The sequence below is a fragment of the Spermophilus citellus genome (assembly GCF_964194105.1).
Source record: "Spermophilus citellus genome assembly, chromosome: 11".
NCBI lineage: Eukaryota > Metazoa > Chordata > Mammalia > Rodentia > Sciuridae > Spermophilus > Spermophilus citellus.
Window position 1 is genome coordinate 127,967,097 of NC_138192.1, and position 24,486 is coordinate 127,991,582.

General features: G+C 44.9%; 2 protein-coding genes and 1 long non-coding RNA gene across 3 annotated transcripts in view; 2 read left to right on the forward strand and 1 right to left on the reverse strand.

The window, feature by feature from the left end:
• Positions 1-9,351, forward strand: part of LOC308630427 (nuclear body protein SP140-like protein) — a 67,067-nt gene extending 57,716 nt beyond the window's left edge. Inside the window, exons 21-28 of the mRNA XM_081260443.1 lie at positions 897-944; positions 3,696-3,731; positions 4,378-4,413; positions 6,541-6,656; positions 7,358-7,463; positions 7,753-7,830; positions 8,049-8,195; positions 9,108-9,351. Coding sequence (XP_081116569.1) covers positions 897-944; positions 3,696-3,731; positions 4,378-4,413; positions 6,541-6,656; positions 7,358-7,463; positions 7,753-7,830; positions 8,049-8,195; positions 9,108-9,206 — 666 coding nt within the window. The 3' untranslated portion in view covers positions 9,207-9,351. The remainder of the gene's footprint in view (positions 1-896; positions 945-3,695; positions 3,732-4,377; positions 4,414-6,540; positions 6,657-7,357; positions 7,464-7,752; positions 7,831-8,048; positions 8,196-9,107) is intronic.
• Positions 9,352-15,974: 6,623 nt separating this feature from the next.
• Positions 15,975-17,502, reverse strand: LOC308630431. Its single transcript, XR_014017942.1, has 3 exons — positions 17,319-17,502; positions 17,159-17,242; positions 15,975-16,107 (listed from the first exon to the last, which is right to left on the reverse strand). It is a non-coding gene; the product is annotated as an uncharacterized lncRNA (long non-coding RNA).
• A 659-nt stretch (positions 17,503-18,161) lies between these two features.
• LOC308630942 (nuclear autoantigen Sp-100-like) overlaps positions 18,162-24,486 on the forward strand; it is a gene marked incomplete at its 3' end in the record, with an annotated part of 44,671 nt that continues 38,346 nt past the window's right edge. Inside the window, exon 1 of the mRNA XM_081261751.1 lies at positions 18,162-18,390. Coding sequence (XP_081117877.1) covers positions 18,359-18,390 — 32 coding nt within the window. The 5' untranslated portion in view covers positions 18,162-18,358. The remainder of the gene's footprint in view (positions 18,391-24,486) is intronic.

The window sequence follows — 24,486 nt, forward strand, 5'->3', positions numbered from 1 at the left end:
CAGAGAAAGGCATTACTGAAATAGCACTGTGGATTTAGATTGATGGGTTGTATGCAATAAGACATGTTTTGGGGATCATTTGTGGAGGGTTCTAATGCTATGCTAATTGGTTCTAATTCATAATGTAGTCAACATAGAATCAGCAAAATCTTTGTTGTGGGAAATAACATTTAAAACAGTTTTGTCTTATTTTTGGTGCTGGGGTTGAGCCTAGGGCCTCATGCATGCTAAGCATGCACTCTACCTTTGGGCTACACCTCAGTCCTCTAAAACAGTGTGTTAGATAGCCATGTTGCTTTGAAACAACTTCCCTGTCTCTGCACTCAGCAATCTATATCAAACACAGAATGCTCAGTTAAAATGTGTCACCCCTCCCTAAATGTACCAGCCCCTCAGCATCCCTTCCCAGGGCTCTCTGAGCCCACCACTAAGATTCCTCTCTGATTATTTTAGATTTGTACTTCCTGGAGCTTTCTTCTTCTTCTCTAGACCTCTCCAGGGTTATACATGTGTCTTCTTTGCATGCCCAGTAGCTATTAGAGGTTCCAATAGATATTGGGCAATAATTGTGTGTTGCCTGGATAGTCTTAGTGTAGGAATTCAAACTGGAGCGTCCTGTGGGAATGGAAATAGGTAAAGGCTATCTGAGGAAAGCCTCTCAGAGACTTAGAAAAGAGGACAAGAGAAAGGGAGAAGGTTCTACAGGTGACTTTCCAACTACCATTTGTTGAAATCTGGAAGAGGCAAGTGAGAAAAGAAAGATTCTCATTTAGACACCTTGAATCTCAACTGGCAGTGGAGCATGCAGGCAGAAATATTTGGGAGGAGGTTGGCTATGCAGGCTCACTAAACAGAAACCCAGAGTAACCATATAGTTGAATCTTTTTATCTTGCAGGAAGGATTTCTTCCTCATCCTCCAAGAATATATCACAGGAAAAAAAAGGTGATCATTATATAACTTTCTACAAGTTCTCACCACATATGACTTTACATGTACAGTGTCTTATTTATGGCATCTCAAGTGGGTAATCATAACTAATCTTACACCTCCTCCACCCCTTCCTTTATTTTTTCTTTCTTTCATTTTGGATGGGGGCACATGCACCTTCAGAGTTGTGACTTTTGAGTACAATGCTGTATATAAAGCTAGGTCTTCTTTGTTAATCCATGAGAAGTGAAGATGATAGGGAGCCATCAAAACAGACCTCATGGAAGTGTGTTAGCAATACTGCAATTGTTTTAAGGGCATCAAAGTTGAAAAGGCAAACATAATTGTGGAATACATAAAAACATCTCATAATCATGTGATAGAGTTATCTTCAACTCAAGCCAAGAGTTTCTCTAGTTTTAATAAAATTTGGTGGAGCAAAAGTTTGCTCATAGTTAGTTTTGTTTTATGGTGCTAGGGGTTGAACTCAGGGCCTTGTGCATGTGAGGCAAGCATGCTACCAACTGAGCTATTTCTTCTGCTCACAGTCATTTTGATGAGCTTGAACTAATAGTTTTTCATGGGACCTATGTGAAATTACATATCATTTTATGAGTAATACAACCAAAAGCATATTCCTTTTCTGGTCCTTCACATCCTCTTCCACTTTCCAACTAAATATATACATAAGCACATAGAAATCTTTCTTAAGGGAAAATTATTTGCCTTTCATAAATAAGGACAGTGCTGTTGGAGAGGGAGGTCTTGGAAGGTAGGTACATCTATACAGGATGTGCTGAACTGGACACCACCACTTTTGCTCCATCAGAAGGATTGTGCATGCAAACTTTTATTTGTGAGAAGCGGTTTGTCCTTCTATGAAAGAAGGCAACAACCAAATAGGTTGAGTGTGGTGTAGAATCAGGGCAAGGCGACAATTTTTTCAACACTGAGTATGAATGATAACCTGAGAAAGAGGAGGCGAAGGGGAGAAGTGCCCTTCTTATATACTGTAGGTAGAAAGAGCCACTCAAGACATTCACAGACTTCTAAGACGGGTCACGTCACTGACCTCTGGACTTCATGTTAGAATTTGAGATCTCAGCCTTTGCAATATCAGTGGTCTCACTGGTTTGAACTCTCAGCCCCTGGAATATTTCATCCAGTGGGTTTCCTAAAAGGAAACTACTTTTTGCCTACTTGGTGAGTGCTTTAAAGACAAGTGGCTCTAACTTTCCCAAGGTGTCAAGAGTAACTCAGACCACATTATGAGAATGAGCTGGAAATTTCCAACCAACAGAATCTGCCCTATCATGAGTGCAATTCTTGGCCTACACGCTGCAGTTGCCTCTGTATATTGTGTTTCCTTGTTGGTGAGAGCAGATGCTCTCCAAAGTGGCAGATCCCAGGATCCATTTCTACTTCCATAGGTCTTCAGGGCCTCTTGGAGTGTCCCTTGCTTTCAGAGCCACTTGGCTCCTGAAAACTTCAGTGTCACCATGAGCACCAGATGAGAACTTTCCAGTACATGACACATAATTAATGAACACATCCTAAGTATCCAGTGGTCACTAGAGAAGATTGAAACTGTATTCCTGACCTTAAGGATTGTGTCAATTCATTGTAAAAATGGAATAATAATAAGCTGGTCAAAGGTGGGCAGTGACATGGCCACCTCTGAGGGTATTGTCCCTTAGGTCCCACTTGTCTATGGTCTCTCCATCCTGGGATAGAGGTAAGAGTTGAGTTTGCACATATCTCCGAAGGGAAGAATGCCAGCTCGTTGTACTGGATGTTTAAAGGCCATGTAAACAAATGTAAAATTTTCTCTGAAAAGCCAGCCAGCTGACATCTTCTTGGGATTTGGATAGAGGAGCAAGGAGGGGGGCATTCAGGGAGAAGAACTTCAGTCCTGGGGACTTTTTATATATTTTATCTTTAGGGATAATCCCTAGGAGAGCTTCAGAAAGTAGGAGAGTTCTCTGTGGGCTTCCTTGGATTGCAGAACCTGGCCCTGTGGTTATATTGAGGCCTGTGACTGCTAAGTCCTCAGACTGATTCTCGCTGCAGCTCCTGTGGGTGGGCTGGCAGATCCTGGGCAGCCAAGTTGAAGGAAAATGGCTGAGAACCCCTTGAAGCAACAGGACAGGTAAAATTTCTCCAATTCAGTCTGTGGAAACCAGGTCCTGGGTCCCTTCTTGGCAACACGAAGGCCCACCTTAAATCGAAGAGCTGGGGAAGGGAATGTGCATTGGCTACACAGAGCTCTTTGGCACTTCTTGTTCTCCTAATAGATACATAGGTCAACATAAAAAGGTATGAAATAAAAGGTATATTGTGTTGAGAGAAAAATAAATTTGATGAGCTTATTTGAGCGATGAAAGGGTCATGAGTTGGGCAGCACTCAGGTAAGAACACCACTGAGCTCCAATGCACCAGTGTGAGCAGGTGACTTTCATGGGCTAAGGTGGAAGTAAGACAGAGAAGATACGTTTCATTGTTTAGAGTGGAAAGACCCTGGTTAAAGATTAGCTGGTAGTTTTTTTTTTAATTGCTAAAGTCACTAGTTTCTCCTTACTGTTTACATTGGGCTCCCCATTTTTATGTGGAAACTTAAAGTCCTGAGCCAACCTAACCCACTGACTTCCTAATTAATTTATTTTTTAAATGACTGTTACTTGAATCTCTTGAACCATGATTGTTTAAATAAGTGATAGATTCAAATATCTCATGCAACATAGTCACCGAATATTTTTCTTTCAACAGACAACACCACAGACTCACAACAATGTTGACCCGGATGTAAGTACTAACTCCCAGCTGCATCCCAAGACCCCAGACCTTTTTCCAAGCACATTTCCTGTGTCATGACTGCTTTTCCCTGAAGTGCACTCATTCACTGTAGTATTTATTGCTGTGTGCAATGAACAAAGAATATCAAGTGTGTCCCCCAAGACAGGGACATGGGTCTGAGACTGGGTGTCTCCACTGAAAGTACCCTTTCCTTATATTTCAGTGGAAAACTTCCCGTGCCTTGTCCCCCCTCCAAGTGGGTATGGGAAGCAGAGATCTAGAGGCAGAATTGAAGTAGGGATGGTCAGGAATGGCCTGAAGATGAGGGGTATACAGCAAATTTGAGAGGAAAACAGCACTTTAAAGAAGTCAGTGGGGATGGAAAGGGTGGTGAGGAAAATATGTGACGTCCACCCAGATGCAGGCAGAGCTCAAGATGGTATTCGGCACCACCCTGAGGGGACAGGCTGGGCCCAACTGGCGAGTTCAAGCTGTGGAAACTTAAAGTCCTGAAGCCAACCCAACCCACTGACTTCCTAATTAATTTATTTTTGAAATAACTGTTACTTGAATCCCTTGAAACATGATTGTTTAAATAAGTGATAGATTCAAACATCACATGCAACATAGTCACCGAATATTTTTCTTTCAACAGACAACACCACAGACTCACAACAATGTTGAACCCGATGTAAGTACTAACATCCTTAGTCTTACATAGTTCTTAGTCCTGCATAGAAATGCACACCGAACACCCAGCACAGTGGTGCCCACCTGTAGTGCCAGTGGCTCAGGAGGTTGAGGCAGGAGGTTTGTGAGTTCAAAGCCAGCCTCAGCAACTTAGTGATGCCCTAAGCAACTCAATGAGACCCTGTCTCTAAATAAAACAGAAAACAGGGCTGGGGATGGCTTAGTGGTTAAGTGCCCTAGGATTCAATCCCTAGTACCAAAAAGAAAAGGAAGGAAGGAAGGAAGGAAGGAAGGAAGGAAGGAAGGAAGGAAGGAAGGAAGGGAGGGAGGGAGGAAAGAAAGACTATAGCCAGTCTCAAGGGAGCCATTAGGAGGCTGAGCTGGCTAAGACTGAAACCATCACCACTTAGCAAATCATAGTTTATTCAAACTGTTTGGCTGGTGCTTAATAATGTACAAACCATTCTGATTCCGTGGGCCCTGTTTGCCATATGGCTTCCTGTTTTGGGGTCTGCTGAAATCATGGATGACTCCTCTCTTTGAGCTAAATCATATCTAGATTCCTTTCATGGCAATGAGATGCAGATTTTAGGCCATGTTAGCTTTTCACTCAATTATGGGTCAATACTTGCAAAGAGTGTCTTCCATTCATGACACTCAGCAGAAGAGGCATAGCAAAGTAGTTTTACACACACCTCCACAGCAATTCTCCAACCAGATTTAGATCTTATTCACACTGGTTTTTACCCTTGTTCTACAGAGGGCGTTTTCAATAGTCAAAACAGCCCTGGAGTCCAGTATTTGTGTGGCTTGTGAGGGATAGATGTAGACAAAGGATTAGGTCATACCCAAGCAAAGGTATCCTCTCCCCTGTTAATGTTTCCTGGGATAGATATTAAGGCCAAACAACCCTGACATATACATCTCCAGGCCTCAATAACCAGACTTGGCTCAGGCTGAATCTCAAATTTGACACCAGAATCACCTGAAAAGGTGTAAAAAGCATTGTTGCCTGGATCCTGCCCCCAGAGGAAATTCTGATTCTGAACTAGTTTGGACTAGGACTTGTTCAAAGGCTTCAGATGATTTTGCTGCACAGAAATACTTGTTCTATGACTTAAAGAGGAACAGTAATGCTGGTGCCCCAACCCAGACCACATGACTTGGTCTCTGGTGTTGGGATCAGGACGTTGGTAGTTTATGTACTCTCCACTGAGGATTCCCATGGCCTGTCAAGGAATCAAATACCTTGTTAAAAGGATTATGATTGCAAGATTCTGAAACACTTGTTGCCTCCATTATTTCCTTGTTGTTTGGGGAGAGGAGGCATCAATTTCTTGACAGTGATGATGGTAATCCATGAGTCTGCACTAACGAGAAGAATGGGTCCAAGGCTCCATGTCTGAACAGTTTCAGTCTCCAATTGCAGATCTGCGTAAGAATCCCCCATGACATTAAGCAGGAGCCTTAGGGGCCCAGTATTTTCTCATATATGACCATTTTTAAGATCAAAAAAATGACCAAGATCCCAATTCACCTAACAAGTGTTTTCATCCCAAAGCTCAAAACAAACTTCAAAATGATTATTAGTCAGCACCTTTTCATCTTTGATTACTTTCCATAGTCAGAACCCATAGCCCAAAGCCTTCCCAGACCTTTCCTTCAGCTCATGGGGAGCTTACAGCCAAGGCTATGGGATGCAGTGATATTTCAAAAGTTTATTCCTTCATATATAAACTTTTAGTAAATCACACTTTGATGAGTCAATTTCATCATTGTTGTATAAGCAAATGGATTCAACATTTATTTTAGGAACTTTTGTCTGCAGGCTAGTCATAAAATTATTCAGATTCCCTCAAAATCACCACGTTGTTTTGCTGTTGGTCTTTCTGTGTTATATCTCTGGTTTTGAGAGGAAATGTTTTCTGGTATGACACGTGGTCTCCTCTTCCTGAACTTTAACAGAAGATGTCTTGTCTGAACTCTCCACTCCAAGCACCTACTGTCCCAGGGAGAAGCAAATGGACCCATGCAGGTTCGCCCAGAGGCTTGTGTTCTGGGTTCCCATAGCAGTGGCTTTGCGGGGTCTTGCCAATCCCAGTGACATGGTTGTTGTTTTCTCTTCTAGATGGGAAACTCGGAAGTGTGTGAGGTGTGTCGGCGTAGGGGACTGCTGTTCTGCTGTGACACTTGCTCCAGAGCCTTCCATAGGGACTGTCACATTCCACCAGCAAAGATTGAGGAGTGAGATGTGATTCCTTCTCTCTCTCCTGCTAGGAGTCCTTCCCCCTGCCGTGCACACTTGCCCTGCAATGTTCCTCTTGGGTCTCGATGGGGAATGAGCAGAGATCTTGGCGACCGGGATCTAGCAGCATGATTCAGAGGGCTATTGAAAGATGCTGCAATATCAATATTCTCTGTGCGACCAGAGATGCAGAGACTGGTGACTGGGTCCTTAGCCTACATACTATAATTATCCTTTCTTCAAAGTTTTGCAGCAGGGACTTATGTCCATGGATTGGAAATGGGAAATGACAGGTTTTTTTTTTTCTTCTTCTGTGCTTAGTCAGGAAAGAAATAAACACAACTGGTTCCCACTTTTCATTACGCTTTAATGGGCTGATGGACCCAAGATCACCAGGAGTTAAAGCCCCGTTTCTTATACTTGAGCCTCGTTGGCAGGGCTCCTTGTGTTCCCAGTGGGGGAAAGGAGATCCTATTAGTCAACGTGACACTACTTTCCAAGGACTGACATCCTGTTTCTGCCACAGATGGAAACAGAGTGGACAGCTCACGATCCCATGTGGGGATCTTGCACACTCTGGGAGTTTTCTCTCTAACTAGCATATCAACTAACTATTCCTTAAAGGAGGACATGCAGCTATAGGAACAGTAGCTATTTCCAGGGGCCGTGTTCTCTGCTCACTTTATGCACCATCTCTCAGGATCCCGTGGAGTTGCATTTTCTGCAGGATGGGCTCCTTAGACAGTCAAGAGAGTCACCGGGAATCTGAGATCCTAGAGAGGCAGATGCAGCCTGAGGAACAGTTGGTGAGTCCATGGAATCCCCAAGCCTTCTCATGTCCCTTCTCTTGTGAGAAACACCAACAGGCCTGGGGTCAGAGACGTGGAACTCAGAGGGAGCTTCCTCTTCCGACCCACACTTCTGTTATGCTGACATCACACCAGAACATGTTTACAGAAAAGAATAACTTAGCCATCACACGTGTTTGGAGAAACTTCCTGAAGCTGGGGGGCATGAGTCATGCTTTCTATGGGGTGAGCATATGGGTTTCTTCTTTTCAAGCTGCTTTTCATTGACAGCCTACTTCTCTTGTAGAAATGTGAGTTCCTCCTCTTGAAGGTCTATTGCTGTTCTGAGAGCTCCATTTTTGCCAAGAATCCACGTTATTATCGTGTAAGTAACAGCAGAGAGCCTCAATCACAGACCACCATGATACGAGGTGACTCTGAAATGGGATTTGTGATCTCAGTCCCTGGGGCGTGAGACAGCAGCCCTGTTGTCTTTCCATTGGATTTTATGAGAATCCATAGCAGGTCAAACACGAAACTGCTAGTCGCTCTCACAGATTCCTCCAGTTTAAGACTTAAGTAACTCGTGTATTTATTTGTCAGCAGATGAGGGAGACTTGTCAAAGTCTGAAGGAACCTATGTGGTTAGACAAAATCAAGAAAAGGCTGAATAAACAGGGTTACTCCCAAGTGAAGGGGTTTGTGCGGGACATACGCCTCATCTTTCAGAACCACAGGGCCTCGTACAAGGTAAGGACGCGCTCTGCTTCCCTTTCTGTTTTCCCCCATAGGCTGCTTCCACCCCTCATCTTCTGGCACCTGGGAAGTTTAGTTTCCCTTGTCTTCCTCTAACAAGCCTGCACAAGAAAGGCCCTGGAAGTGAGTGATTCTTTTAGTTTAAGATTTAGGTAACAGTGAATCAGAAGATGTCCCTGTAACCAAAGAAATCCCCTTGCTCTCAAGCGCTCATTTGCCATCCCTCCAACCAGAGCACAGAGAGAACAGTCAAGTCCTCCCTTTCCCATACACACACAGAAAGAGAATTTATTTATCTTTTATATTTGTTTTTTAGTTGTAGTTGAACAGAATCTTTATTTTAATCTATTTATTATTTTTATGTGGTGCTGAGGATGGAACCCACCGTCCTGAACGTGCTAGGCGTGCACTCTATCACTGAGCCACAACCGCAGCCCAGAAAGTGAATTTATATTCAAGTCAGTTTGTGCTTCTTATCTTCCCCCAAGCTTCCTTAAAACTTCTCAGAAATCCCAAACTCAAGGCTCCTTTATATGTTCAAGGGCCATATAGTTAACAGGGACTCCCCAATAGAGGAATAGAAGTGATGAGGAAGGAAGAGATCATTGATCTCCCCTTACACGTGACTTCTATTAACATAGATCCGTCTTCTAACTCTTACTGAACTCTAATAAACAACCAAAGTCACATAAGTAATGATCCCCCAACATGGCAATGATTTCACATTTCTTTCTAATTATGCCAGCAGAACACAGAAGTTGCTCCTAGCTATAGGAGTTTTCAAGTTTGAACTGGTTAGCGTGCCCCAGAATGTTTAACAAGTGTCCTGATCATTCTCCATGGCCAGATGTCTAACAACACGGATAATGAGATTTTCGTTTTTGTCTTTATTATTTTTTTTTCCAGTACCGTGAGTGTGGCCAAATGGGAATTAGACTGGAGACTGAATTCGAGAAGAATTTGAAGGGACTGTTCACTATTCAGGAAACAAATGAAAATAGTTGACTGGGGCAGTAACTGCTCTTGGTGTTCTGGTGCAATTTATTTTTCTGGCAAGATCCCCCACCCTCTGCTGCACTGAACACCGTTTACGAAGTCTAGCATCCCTGTACCAAAGAAAGCCAGCTTCAGCCGGGGTGGCACCTCCCAGCCTGAGGGATACAGTGGCTACTGATCCCAGGGAACCAGGCTGAAGCTCGTCTGCAGCTGACCTCACCTTTCTTGCTTTGTTATGTTGCTTCCCTCACTCCTCTTCTCCTGAGAGAGCTTCACAATAAACCAATACCTTAAGATACTCCATCTCAGACTCTGCTTCTAGGGGGCTGGGTTAGTTTTTTTTTTTTCTTTATCATTGTGACCAATGCCTGAGAAAAACAACTTAGAGAAGGAGAGATTTCTTTTGGTTTGCAGTTTCAGAGGTTTCTGTTTATGGCCAGCAGACTCCACTGCTCCAGGCCTGGGGTGAGGCAGAACATCATGGTGGAAGAACATGGCCGAGGAAAGTTGCTGAGCTCGTGGCAACTCAGAAGCAGAGAGAGAGAAGGAAAGAGAACAGGGTCAGAACAAGGAATAGCCTTCTAAGCCATACCCCCAGGGACCTGCTTCCTCCAACCGGACTCTGCTGCCTACAATTGCCCCCTCGTCTCAGCATCCATTCAGTTACCAACTGACTAATCCTCTGATGAGATCAGAGCCCTCGTGATCCAGTCACTTCCCCAAAGTGATTCCCTCTGAACATTGCTTCATTGTGGGCCAAGCCTTCAAAGCATGCACTTTTCGGGACATTCCAGATCCAAACCACAGCAGGGACCCACCCTAAGTAGTGGTCCTCGAAAACAAACTCTTAAGAACATGATCCTGGAGGTGGATCACTGTTTAGCAGAATGGTGATAGGTGGATATTGATAATCCCTGGGATGTTATAACAGGACAGTTGCCAGACTTTCTACTATAGAAAGCCAGATGAGCTACAGGAAAAGAGGCACACTAGCTGGTGCAATTTGTCTGGCATTTAAGAAGGGAGAAAGGGTAACTATAAGAAATGTTGGGTTTGGTGGCTATTGCTAATATATTGATAAGCATAAATATCAGGTTTAGATCTATTAATCGCCAGCCTAAAGCCAAGAGGCCCTTAAATTTGCATCTGGAAGGCAGACAGGAAGGAAAGCCTGTTGCAGGTCCTGATTTTAAGAATGGCAGAACTCCAAAAAGGACTGAATTCCAAGCTCAGGTGGTCTCTATGCCAAATTCAAGTCCCTGAAACTCAAAACGGGGCTATCAAGGTAGATGCACATGAGAATTTTGAACTACTATACCCTCTGAACCACTGGTCATGAAAAAGAATCCCCCTTCCCCCTGTTGGAAGAGGGAACTACACCCATCCCCATCTTGCTTAAATGAAGACTTTAAGCATGCAGAGGCCTCTCTGCATGACCCAACTGGACAAACTATGGGTGGGGCTGCAAGTTGAAAGAGGGTTTATATTTCAAAGGAGATGGAGATTGGCCAACATTACCAACAGGAGCTAGGAGATTGGTAGAAGATCCTGGATCAAGAAAGGTAAGATGTAAAACTAGATAAGGGGGAATTGTTGATACAGGAGAGCTCTTCTGTGCCACAGACTTTAATCAACCTGGCAGAGGATGATGGTCATGATTCTGTAAGCCCCAGGTGGCTATTTCAGGCTTACAATAACTGTGGTACATATTAAATGAAGTGGAAGGTAGAGATGCCCAAACTGCTGTGGCAGGCTCTGGAGAACAAAAGCCGAGGGATATTGACATGCTAGCGTGACCCTGCTCTACAATGGAAAGACTCATCCGGGAAGTGACTGTGTTCCTCAGCCAATGAGGATATTACTTCATATACATCATCAAAAGAGATTTGAAATAGAGGAGCACAAGATGATAGACAGCTACCTCAGTCTAGCCAGTTCTCATGAGGCTCATTTCCAATAAAAGGGAGGGCAAGTTTTCAGAAGGAAGGATCTTGAGAGGGTAAGTAGTAGGATTCCCTCAGTTCTTCCCCAAAGGGATCTATGGCCATTTGTTCAAATAACCACATCAGGGAAAGAAAAACACACCGATATTTCAAGAGTTGTTGAACACAGGGTTGGAGTTGATGCAAATATTTGGGGACACAGAGCCATCCTGGCCCCCCTGTTAGAGTGGATGGATGTCAGGTAATGTCCATCTCAGAATGGGTGTACTGAATCCAGCCGGCAGTCATTTTCCCAGCTCCTGAATGTGTAATCAGGACACAACAGTCACATGGGTCAGACAACAGTAGACTTGCACTAGGACAAAAGAAATTCTCCTGCTTTCTGTTAAGAAGAGCTCCTCTGGCTGCTGCAGCACATTACATTGGCCCACTGTACGGATCACAGTGTGGTCATGGATCCGATGAGCAAGAAGTATTGAGTATTCTGAATGCCTTGGGTACATCACAGGTACCACGACTCAGAGACATGACATGTAGGTAAGTTTGAGGGACTCAATGATTTGAAGCATGCTAGGATTTCCCCTCCAAAGTTCCAAACTAGCTAGAAACTCTGGACACTACTCAAAACCAGCTGCCTGAGGGTTCTGAAAGGTGAACACAAGCAGGCAGGCTTTGGGGAGAAATCGAAACTTTGGGGGGAAGTCGAAACTCAAAGGGAGCAGCCTGTAGTGAATCCACTTCCTCTTCCTCTAAGAACAGCCACACTCTTGCTTGTGGCCTAAAACTTTGATAGGAAGCTCTTCTTTCTGCTTGGAAGAGCCAGGGGAAGAGCCCAGAGGAACCAGGCTTTCTGGGGAGTGAGGGGAAAATGTCCAAAAAGAGAGGGTCATAGAAAACGTGTGTGTAAACCCTTCCCTAGTCTGTGGCTGATACCTGGGGCAAACTGAAATCTGTCAGATCTGGGGCTGAGCTTTTTCCACTACAGACCAAGAGTGCCGTCTGAGCCTAACCACCAGAATTACCTGCTAAAATAGAGTTCCTGTCTTGGTTCAAGCAAGAGATGGCAATTAGCTACCCGTCCAGTCAGTGTAGATGCTGATGGGACACGGGGCGGGGGGTGGGGTTGGGGGCTACAGAGCAATGAACTAATCAGAGCTGCCAGACCTTTCAATAACAGGTATGTTCAGATTCTCTGGTCTACAATGTTTCATCTGACACGAAACCACCTGTTTCTATATTGCATCAAAATTGGAATTTTCTCTCCTGATCTCTTCATTCACATTTTGCCCTGAACCTCATGGTATATGGGACTGGAAGAGTGTACACCCCTTCAGACAAGGTCTATGTGTTCTAGATTCATCCTCTCTGGGTCTGTGAGAATGAGACGGAGCCTGAGGCACATGTAGGTAGCATGTAGACGTGTGGCCTGAGTTCTGTAGATTCCAACTGGTTGTCTTTACTTTGTGTTTATTCAGGAAAGACAAGAAATAGTCCTTGGGTTCCTGCATTGTATATTGTCTGAACAATAAATGGTAAATCCAGGCCCCTCCTGCCAAAGCAGCTTAGTGGGTAAGAACCCAACTCCCAATACTTGGTTCTTGTAGGCGAAGTTCAGGGATATCATATTGTCGTCATAGCTCAACCCAGAGTCCTTGGATACACGTGAGCCGCTCATTTACTGTGACCCCACATTCAATGGGCTCTACACCTCCCAGATTTATCCATAGGAGAGGGAACCACAGGCCATAGGCGGTATGTGTGGGAGAGTGCAGACGGGTCTCCATTCTCTCTAGAGGAAGCAAGTCACCAAGTAAACTGAGCCCACCAGCCGTTCTGAGCTGGTTAGAGGTTGAGAACTGGCACGTGATCACAGAGAACTTACTGTTTTTTTCCTTAGTACTCCAAGAAAATGAGTGTGTAGCAAGTGAGATGGGTGGGTTTGCAACTTGAATGTCGTTGTTTTGAGAACCAACACAACCGTGCCAAGCATTTCCCCCCAAAGCCACAGTACCAGCAGACCCTGGAGGCCACCTGCTCCCGAGGAGCTCTTCCACCTGTTGGCTTTGGAGCCTGCCTTTACCTGATAAGCCTAGTTGCACAGCAGGGCACCAATGGCCTGCTAGAGCCCTTGGGCCACCCTCCTGTGTTGTCTACTTCATGACCTGTCTAGACCCAGTGGTTGGCCTGTGCTGGGGCCCTTTTGGGTGCTCACCTGCTTCACAAGTGCAGTGTTGTACCTGTGAGAAGCACGTGCACCAGGCAGGGGAACAGTACAGTAGTTTAGAGACCTCTGTGGCCTTCGGGAGAGCTCGTTATACTTTACTTTGGAGTTTCCCTAAACAAGAACTGTAATGGTTGGTCGGTTATAAAGGCCAATTTATGCTCTGTGCAAGTCTATGCTCTGTGGAATTTTTGTGACCCTGGACACTGGTTCCCTGGGAGAGCCCAGGTATTCCAACTCAGCCAGCTCCCGCCCACCACATTTTCTAGCAAGTGCTTCCGTGGGTATGGCCACCTCCGTCTCTTCCCCTACATCTCCCCTAGATGCTGGACAGAGGTATACATCAGCGCTTATTAGAAATACACTTAGGATAAATATTCTTAGGATGCCAAGTCCTCTATGCAGGGACAGTTGGATTGAACCTCTTCCATGATCGAGTCTCTTTAGGACAGCTTATTTCCTGTCCCCTAACAACTAAGTCTTCATGAAGCTACCCTTCCCTTCTCCACCACATCTTTTATTCTGTTCAGCAACACTGCGGTCCCTACCATGGACCCCCCACTTGAAAAAAGCACCCACTTATGAGCCAGAACAAGCGGAAGGCAGCTACCAGTGGGCTCCTTCCATGTGCTTGGTGGAGGCCATCTCTCACCACACACGCCTCACCTGGCTACTCTTAGTAATGGACATTTGGAGGGATTTGCAGAAATATTAGCAATGGCCGTTTTGTAAGAGGCTTCACTTTTATTCAAATGGTTGTGCAACCCAACTGCCTTCTCCTCCAGTTCCCGCAGCCATGCTGTTTCCTCTGCTTCTGGGGCACCCAGCTTGATAGACCCCGAGGCTCCCCAAGAGGCACCAGTTGGACCCTAACTAGGATGAAGTGTTTCTCCCCCTCTCTGAGAGCAGTCCTAGTTCCATCTTGTCGGGTGTTAACAGCACGGAGCCATCCTGATCCACATCTCCGAGTGTTGGCAGTGAGTGCTAACTGGTGCCCACGACCTCAGCAAGCTGCCCCTGGGAATCCCCAGGATATCCAAAATCATGAACTCTGAAGCAGGTTGCTGTTTTTCAGAGAGGTAGGACCCTAAGTTAGCAAGAGTTGGGTGAAGCTAAGACGTTTTGATTCCGGTCCTTCAGGAGTCAGAGGACACTGAATGGTAGAGGAAGGTGAGGGCCACCCCCAAGGAGACTGGGGTGCATGAGGCAGGACTGGGCAAGGGCATTTCCTGAACTTCTCAGCATAACCCACTCCTTGAACCTCTCAGGCCTTCCTTTAAAAGCTCATTCTGCGCCATCTGTTTTTGCAGCTTATTGAATGTTTTAAACACATTTTAAATTACAAGATCTACATGTTTGGAAAGGACCTCAGGATTATGCTGCGGGGGGCCTCAGGGGTGGGAGGTGGGCAGGTTTGAGGGCTTCAGCCTCCAGGGAGGTGGAGAAGGAAGGGCCACCCTGGTGCTCCCAGGTGGGATGCAGATTTCTGGGAAGACAGAGGGCTCCTGAAAGGATGGATGGCCCAGAGGGCAGCACCTCCCTCGGGATTTGAATCAAGAGGTCTCTGCTAGACCACAAGCCCAGATATGCTCATGAACTGTCAGATATTAAAACTTCCCAAACTCAATCTCTTACTCGGTTCATCTTTATTTAGAATGAAATAACAGAGCTTCTACTACAAATATCAAGGTATTTGGGTTGTTTTTGAAAAGAGAAGGATTTTTGATTTCTGTTTCCAACAAAGGACAAAAGAACCCAGGTGTAAGGAGACTGTAATACTGAGTTAGGCCACTAGAGGGAAGTGTAGACTTGGTTGGAGCCAAGTCCAGGAGCCAGGTGGGCTGTGGGCTGATGGGAGAGGGACTCTGCTGCACATGGTCAGTCTGTGCCCACCCTGGCTGCCTGGGGACCATAGGAAAGAAGCAAGAGTTGTGTCACTGGACTCTGGGGATCCTGGTTCTGCAACCAGTAACCAGGGAACAGGATACAGCTGTCCTTGTTCACAGAGGATAAACTGAAGGGCCGTGGGTGATGATGCAGATTGCAGGTGGGGACTGGAGATGTGGCTGGGCCAACCTCCTCCCTTCTGCCGCACAAGGACTGAGGGCTTCTGTGGAGGTGTTTCTCGTGGCTGGACCCCAGACCTTCAGAAGGTGGCCAGATGGACCTCCCACATTCTCCAGTGCTTCCCTTCCCTTCTTCACTCCTCAGAACCCCTCTCCCTCAACCCGTTCCTCTTCTGCGATGGTCTCTGTCTCTTCCCATCCAACCCTTCCCCATACATTCTCTTCTTCCATAGAAATAATCCTTTCCACCTCTAATCATCCCTCTTGCATCTTGCAAACTTTGCGGGTTGGAGTGACCAAAGCTCTACACCCCTTAGCCCAGTCGTTGAAGTTCTGTCAAGCAAAGGGCAGGGTGGAGAAGGAGTGAGGCTCAGTCTCACCACAGTCTTTATTTTCTTTTTATTATTGGTAATATTTATTTTTTAGTTGTAGTTGGACATAATACCTTTATTTGTTTATTTTTATGTGGTGCTGAGGATCGAACCCAGGGGCCTTGCATGTGTGAAGCAAGCGCTCTACCGCTGAGCCACAACCCCAGCCCCTTCACCACAGTCTTTAAAAGCCCAAATATTGCCACCGAGTATCACTAAGCCAGGGGGATAATTGCATCATGGTGACGTAGTTGTAAGGGGTTCTGATCCTCAGCCTCTTCACCCATGTGGGGCTCAGGTAGGAGAGAACTGGAGGGGAGAGACACACAGACACAGACCATGGGCTAAACATATTTAGGGGCAGGAGGCTCCCACATGCCATCCTTTTCCCCCACCTGAGTTCTAACCCAATTGAGAGATGGGCAAAAAGGAGGTCAACAAACCTCCTTTATTCCTGATGAAAGTGGAATTGGGGACCTTGCTCAGGTGTGTGGTAATAAAGTGATTCCCCAAATTGAATCTCAGAATTGGCCTTATCTACACGGTCTCAAGCTGCTCCAGTCAACCACATGGCCCAGCCCCACGCTGGACCCTGTCCTTGTGCACCCAGCTTGGGGGTGTTAATAGAGCCCCAGTCTCTGCAGGTGGATGGCTATGGAGAGGCTCGACAAGGGGACACTCCCACCCACCAAGTCCTAGTTGAAGAATCTGCCCCAGAAGAAGGGAGGGGGCAGGTGTGTCGTGCTGATCCATGAGCTGCCTCCCAGAAGGAGACTCCGGAGGCCCCTGCACTCACTCTCCATGTGCCCACCCACAGGAGGGAGGCCAGACTCTCCAAACTTGTGTCCAGTGGCCACAGCTGCTGGGGTTGCATCCTGCCCTCAAACTCCAGGATGGGATGCTGACTCCTTGTCTCAGAGATAGATCTCTTGTCCCCAAGGGGTGTCCAGGCTGGGGAATCACCCTCCCATCCCCTGCTTTGGAGGTCCCAGCTCTTCTTGGTGAAGCTCCCAAAGCCATCTCTCTGTCACTCCCCTGCCCGAGGTCCTCCTCAATTGCTGCTCTCCTGCTCCCTGGCTTCCAGGCTCCTGGAGCTTGAGCAGACGTAGAGACCTGACATGTTCACGTCAGTGCCCAGCTCTGCACTGGCTCTGGACAGCCTACTACACGGGGATGGCCGGGGGATTCACCAAGACAGGCTGGTGAAGTCTGTGCCAGAGCTTGTGTGGCCCACCCTGCCCCATAGAGACCGGACAGAGGACAGCTGTGCCCAATGAGGCTCAGCTTACCAGCCCCTCTGCCCCAGAGAGAAAGGGAATGCTGGGTGGCGGTGTATGTACCTGTCGGCACGAGTCTGTACCTGTCGGCACAGTGGCCCTGCCCACTGGAAAAGATGTCCTCATCAGTGCCTGGAATCTGCCCCATCCATTTGGTGCTCGCTCTTCTGAGGAAAGAAAGATAAGTGGATCAATGGTAGGAACCTCTGTCCTCCCCCCACAGTGTCAAGCACCCTTGCTTACCACCAGAAGGAGTCGCGTTCGGCGGACCGTGGTGTGAAACTATCACTTTCGAGCTCTGGCCACTTTTGGCCTCTGAGTCCTCTGCCCTTTGCCCATCCCATCCTGGCCCTGGAGTCTGCACACCCTGGCTGCCGGCTGCATCCCTGACCGTGCCCCAGCCAAACAGGCATAACTGAGAGGCAGAGGTCCCCCCATTGGGTCCCCCTGCCCTTTCACTTCTAGACCCCCTGGGCTCCTTCCTCCATCCTCCTCCACTGAGAGGTCCAGTGACTTCTTTGATACACAGCGTCTTTTCCTCAGCCCTTGCTGATGCAGAGCAGCTCCCGGTCAAGGCACCTTATACCCTTGCACCTAAAATGTCAGTCCTAGCCCTAACCTGGCTCAGCATGTGGCCCCAGGGGCTTGGAGAGACCTCCCCTGCCTTTGACTGATGCCTAAGAATGCTAAGGGTATTCTGCCTCCTTTGTAAGGCTGAGCACGTCGGCTCTCTCCAGCTCTGGTCTGAATGTCAGGACCTTCCTGCGTTTAGTCCAGTCTCCCCCGCTGGCCCAAGAGAAGTTTCCAGCTTTCCCTCCTGGAAGAAGCATCTGCCATAGAGATGCTGGGACTCACTAAGTTGCTGGTTGTAAGGAACAACCACAGGCACAGGCACAGGCAGAGGCATGCTTAGTCACGACTGGACACAACTGATAAGGACCATCATCTAGAGACAGACAGAAGGGACACCTGGGAGTGGCCCTGCTTGTCCCTGGGGCCCCCTTCCCTGCCTGCAGGCCTTCATCCTCCTGCTACACTTCAGGAGAGCCGGGAGACCGTGGGCCGAGGGAGGAGGGAGGACTAGCTTGGCAGTGGCCCATCAGAGGTCGAACAAATACTTTCACTTCTCTTTTCCCCAACGGGGCGGGGCGGAGCGCTGTTTGGTGAGTCAATCCCAGGGCCCACTTCCTGCTCAGGGTCGGGCAGCCACACTGGACACAGGCGGGGGAGACTGAGGGACAAGGGGTCACCCTCCCAGACCCAGGCAGGTCCAGGGCAGGAGGATGGCAGACAGGGCTGGCGACCCGAGCACCAGGTGAGTCTCTCTCCTCCCTTGGACTTCTGTCTCTGGCCGTGTGCTGCTTGAGTTCAGCTGGGGTCTAAGGCGGTACTGTGGCTCAGTCCTGCTCCACGGGAGCAAGGTCTGCACTAGATGAAGTAAGAGCTAGGAAAGAGGAAGAGCGATTTTTTTTAAAGGAGCAGGACGGCTGTCGGCTGTCGATGTGAATTCAGCTCACCACGAAGCACACGAACTTGTTTTGCAGTTGCTTCTCAGTGGCGGGGACTCTGTCCCTCCCAGCAGGGATTGGCCATTTCCCATGACCTCTGAATGCTCCCAGTCCTCCTCCACCTCCCTCCACCTTTCACAGGTCACTTCAAAGAGGGTAGGTGGGGCAGCACAAGCTCCAGGGTAAACATCTGGCATCTTTTCCAGCGAGCCTGGGGTGCTATGGTCCAGCACCTGCAGGGGACTAGCTTTGTCAGATCCGGGGCTGTCCCTGCGCTGACGGGGTCTGAGCTCTTTCTCTGTTTATCCTGATCAAAGGGAAAAAAAAGAGAGAAAGGGCCCACGAGGAGAAAAACTAGTGCAGGCCGAGTTTTATTTTCACTTTAATTTTCTGTTCCTGGGTAGGTCATACCTCTGACAAGAAAAACAATAGAAATTCTATCTTTTCCTCTGTAGTGGGCTCAAAAATAACAAGACTTGATTTTTTTTATGTCTACAAAAGGAATACGCTATACAACCTTGCTCATAAAATTTCAAACAGCATAGAGGTATACAATGGGAAAAAATTCCCTTCTCACTCACTTTCAGCTTCCAGTCCCAGGTCTGTGAGAAGTCTGGTCTCGTCTTCTCTTTTCTGTGCATTTGTCTATATAACTTGTTATCATAAATGCATTTCATAATAAATGAGATGATACTGTACATTTTTTCAGCATTTTATATTGCCACTTATTTTAAAAGTGGAAATCTTAGAGATCTCTTCACCTTAATACATGTACATGAACTTTGTTTTTTAAAGCAGCTTTATGCTATTCCATGAGATTGATATAGGTACCATAATATTTAAACCATCCCCTTCTGATGGATATTTAGGTTATTTCAATTGTTCACTTTTACTAAGAGGCTGTGATAATGATTATATACTTTATGTTGGAATTCTACATAATTGTATCAAAACACAAGAAAGTGGAATCACTGAGGCAAAGGGAATCAATGTGTATTCGTTTATAGGCTCAGCTAAATTGCCTTTGTAAGAGGCTGAATATGAATGTATTCTCTTACCAACAGCAGATGAGACGAGCCACCTCCCCACACCCAGCCAGACTTTGTCAAAGTGACAGATGAGGAGGTGCGCGTGATTTTCATCTGTATTTTCCTGATTAGGTAGGAGGTGGCTCAGTTTCTCCTGTTTGTTGGCTGTTAGATTCCCTCTCCTCTTTCAGGTTCATTTTCTTTCCAGTTTTATTTGGGTGTCTGTCCTTTGTTTCATGATATGGGAGATTTCGCTGGATATCCTGGAAAAGTATAAATGTAGCTTCCTTGTCCTAACTTTGTGTGAGGTGGCTTTCGTCTTACTAAAACTTACATTTTAAGGTGCAACCTATGATGGCATTGATTTCATAAGATATAAATAAAGTGGTGTGGGAAGTTACTGATGGGTTGATTCCATGAGCACTCTCAGTGTTTAATGATGGTTCTTGCGTTCTTTTTTGGCTGCATATTCGAGTCTACTTTTAGGGGCAAAAGAAAATAAAAAGGGAAAGTTCCTTTTCAAACATTTTTGACAATTTTTTCCTTTTCAATTTTATGCAAAATTATATTCCACTGGAGTAACTTCAGCCTTCTCAGCCCCAAGGCTGCTGGATACCTTCCTCTCTCTGATTCTTTTACTTCATGTTTCTAGTGGTCACCTTCAGCTTTTCCTCCATGACAATTACTCAATTTTCAGTAGGTTTATTTCTTGTAATTTATAATTTTAAAAAACCAAACAAACTGTGTGTGTGTGTGTGTGTGTGTGTGTGTGTGTGTGTGTGTGTGTTTGGAGAGGATCTTAATTTTTTCCCATAGCACTACAAGCCACACTTTTAGCTGGGTCCTTTAAATCCATCACCCCTCGTCACGACGCTGCTTTGCTTGGGTTTTCGTGGGGTATCAAGCCCTTGGGGGGATGTTTTCCTGGTCTTCTGAGTCATTCTTCCAGACTGATTCTGCCTGAATCTTGCATTCTGCGCTCATTCATTTTTCGGGTGCTGGCTGTGGTTTGGTAGGCCATCTCGCTGATATTTGCCCCAAGATGCTCACCCAAATGTCGTGCTTGCTCAGATATAATTGGATTGAATATTTTTTCACATTTCCTGTCTTATCAGAGACTGCATTGTTTCCCATCTGAGCTACAGTTTGAAGTTTCTGTTTTGATTCTCACCTGTTTTTTTGAGGACGCCATTGAGTGATGGCCAAATAGACAGGAGGGTGGTTATGGTTTGGATATGAGGTGTCCCCCCAAAACTAACTGTTAATGCAGAAATATTCAGAGATGAAGTGATTAGATTGTGAGACCTTTAACCCAATCCATCCACCCTGGTTCAGATGGACTGATGTGTGAAAACCATAGGCAGGTGGGGTGTGGCTGAGGGAGGTGGGTCCTGGGGGTGCGGCCTGGATGGGCTGGTCTTCCTGTGGTCCCTTTTCCCTCCCCACTTCCTGCGCCACCATGAGCAGCTTTCCCCCACTAGGCCCTTCCCCACGATGCGCTGCATTACCTGGAACCTGCGCGGTGAAGTCAGCTGTCCATGCACTTCCACTCTGTCCATGTAAACCTTTCCTCTTCTAAGTTCTTCTTGTCAGGTTTTTTAATTTTTAAGGGGAGTTAGAGATGTAATGCAGTGAGTTCCATCCCAGTACTTCCCCACTTCCACACCTAATAAATTAAAGAACACATCAACCATTTGCATGGTATGGGCCTTGTTTGGATAACCAGATATTTGAAGATATTAAGGAATTAATTATTTTTACTTAGATGTTATAATGGGATTGTGCTTATTTTTTGCAGTACGGGGGACTGAACCCAGGGCCTCACGCATGCTAGGCAAATGCTCTACCACTGAGCTACAAGTCCAATCTTTTTTTCCCCCGTAGTTTTATTGAGGTAAAATTGAAGAACAATAAAAGGCATATATTTGAAGTATGCAATTTGATCAGTTTTGACATGTATGTAACCAACATAATCAACATAAAAAACATTTCCATTGCTTTTTAAAAATCTGAAATCATGAAGACTGTGTTTCCTGCATGATTACATTAGAAATCAATCATCTTAAGATATATAGAAGAACCCCTCCCCACATCAACTATTTCAAAATTAAATAGTGCACTCATAAATATCTCTGAGGTCAAGGAAGAAAATACAAGTAAAGTAAATAAAAAGTGCTTTGAATTGATAATAAAAGCTTAAGATACCAGGATCTCTGGGATGAACCAGTACTCAGATGAACATTTAAAATACTTGTGTCAGAAAGAAGCTAGAATAGCAAATTATTTTCAAATTAAGTAGTAGGAGGGAAAAAAATAAGAGTAGGAGCAGAAATACATGAAATAGAGAAGAAAAAATACAGCTAAAATTTGATAAAAATCAAGTCTGATGAAGAAAGAAACAAGGACACAAAAATTAATATCAATGGAAAGAGTGCTGTCAAAATAACCCTACAGATGCTAAAAATGAATTAAGGTAATATTACAATTGTATGCCAACATATGTGATAGCTTACATAACATGGTTTATTCAAAGAAGGATTTGTGTGCTTCTGAGAAGAAAGTGTATGCAATCACTGATGGATGAAATATTCTGTATATGTCTGTTAAGTCTAAATTATTGATTGTATTATTTATTTCTATAGTTTCTTTGTTTAGCTTTTGTTTGGAAGCTCCATCCAGTATTGAGAGAGATGTGTTAAAGTCACCCAGTATTATTAGGTTGTGGTCTATTTGATTCTTGAATTTAAGAAGGCTTTGCTCCATTGTTTGGGGCATAAATATTTATCATTGTTAGGTCTTGTTGATGTATAATTCCCTTAAGCAGTAAGAAATGTCTTTCTTTGTCCCTTCTAATTAACTTTGGCTTGAAGTCCATTTTATCTGATATGAGGATAGAAACCTCTGCTTGTTTACACAATCCATATGAGTGCTATGTTTTTTCCTATCCTTTCACCTCCAGTCTGTGGAGGTGAAAGGATAGGAAAGGATAGTCTTTGCCTATGAGGTGAGCCGCATGGAGACAACATATTGTTGGGTCTTGTTTTTTAATCCATCTGCCAGCCTTTGTCTTTTGATTGATGAGTTTAGGCCATTAATGTTTAAGGTTGTTGTTGAGATATGATTTGTGTTCTCTGTCATTTTGTCTTATTTCTATTTTTTTGGTGTGTATGGGGGGTACCAGGGATTGAACTCAGAGGCACTCGACCACTGATCCATATTCCCAGCCCTATTTTCTATTTTATTTAGAGACAGAGTCACACTGAGTTGCTTAGCACCTTGATTTTGCTGAGGTTGACTTTGCATTTATGATCCTCCTGCTTCAGCCTCCTGAGCCACTGGGATTACAGGTGTGTGCCACTACACCTGGCTTTTATTTCTAGTTTTTAATTTCACTTAGTTTCTCCTTTGATTGACTGTTCCTTTAGTGTAGTCCCTTCTGTCATTGGTTTTCACTTTTTTTTCCTTTCATCTTCATGGAATATTTTATTGAGAACATTCTGAATTGCAGGCTTTCTGGTTGAAAATTCTTTTAATTTTTCTTTATCATGAAAGTTTTTATTTCATCTTCAAATTTGAAGCTTAATTTTGCTGGATGTAGGACTCTTGGTTGGCATCCATTTTCTTTCAGAGCTTGGAAGATGTTATTCCAGGATCTCTTGGCTTTGAGGGTGTGGGTTGAGAAATCAGCTGAGATCCATATTGGTTTCCCTCTGAATATAATCTGATGTTTTTCTCTCACAGCCTTTAAAATTCTACCCTTATTCTGTATGCTGGGCATTTTCATTATAGTGTGCTTAATGTACATCTGTAGTAATTTTGCACATTTGGGGTCCTGTTAATCTCTTGTGTTTGATTTTCCATTTCATTCTTTAGATTTGGGGAATTTTCTGATATTATTTCACTGAAAAGATTGTGTACTCCTTTGGTTTGTACCTCTGTACCTTCATCTGTTCTGATAAATCTTATTTGGTCTTTTCATATTATCCCATAGATCTTGGAAGTTCTGATCATGGTTTCTTTATATCTTCTATCCGTGGCCAACTCTGTTTTCGAGATTATATATTTTGCCTTTATTGCCTGAGGTTCTGTCTTCCAAGTGGTCTAGTCTGCTGGTGATGCTTTCTATTGAATTTTTAACTTGGCTTATTGTTTCCTTTATTTCAAGAATTTCTTTTTTTCTTCAGACTCTCTCTTTATTGAAGTGATCTTCTGCTACCTGTGTTTGCTTTCTTACATCATCCTTTACTTCTCAGATCCGTTTAATCATGTACATTCTGAACTCCTTCTCTGGTATTTCTTCCACTGTGATGTCATTGGATTCTGTTATTGGAGAAACTTGGTTTGCTTGGGGATATTTGTTCCCTTGCTTTTTCATGTTGTTTGTGTATCTACCCATCTAACAGTACAGATCTGAGGCAGTAGAGTTTATACTCTGTGGACTTTATAGTGTCCCTGAAGTTTTCGAGTATCTCACTGTTTAGGGGGAGACAAGTAATACAACAACCAGTGCAAACAATATAAAGCATTAAACCAAATAGTACCAACTATGATGTCTACAATGTTAATTATCACAGTAAACAGAAATGATATGATCAGTTATTGCCTATAATAAAAACAACAAGTTTGCAAAAGGGTTTACATTTTCAGATGGTGGACAGAAAGAGAACAGAAGTGATACGGGATGTGGTGATCATGAGGAAGGAGGGGAGAAGAAGACGTGAAAGATTAAAGGAAGAGTGAAAGAACAATAGAGATTGGCTGTTAGCAGAAGAAAAGAGAGAATCAAGGGAAACAGGATTAAATCTATACATATAAAGCAAATTTTTTAAAAAATTAAAAATAAAAGAATACAAAACAAAACTAAAATTTACTAAT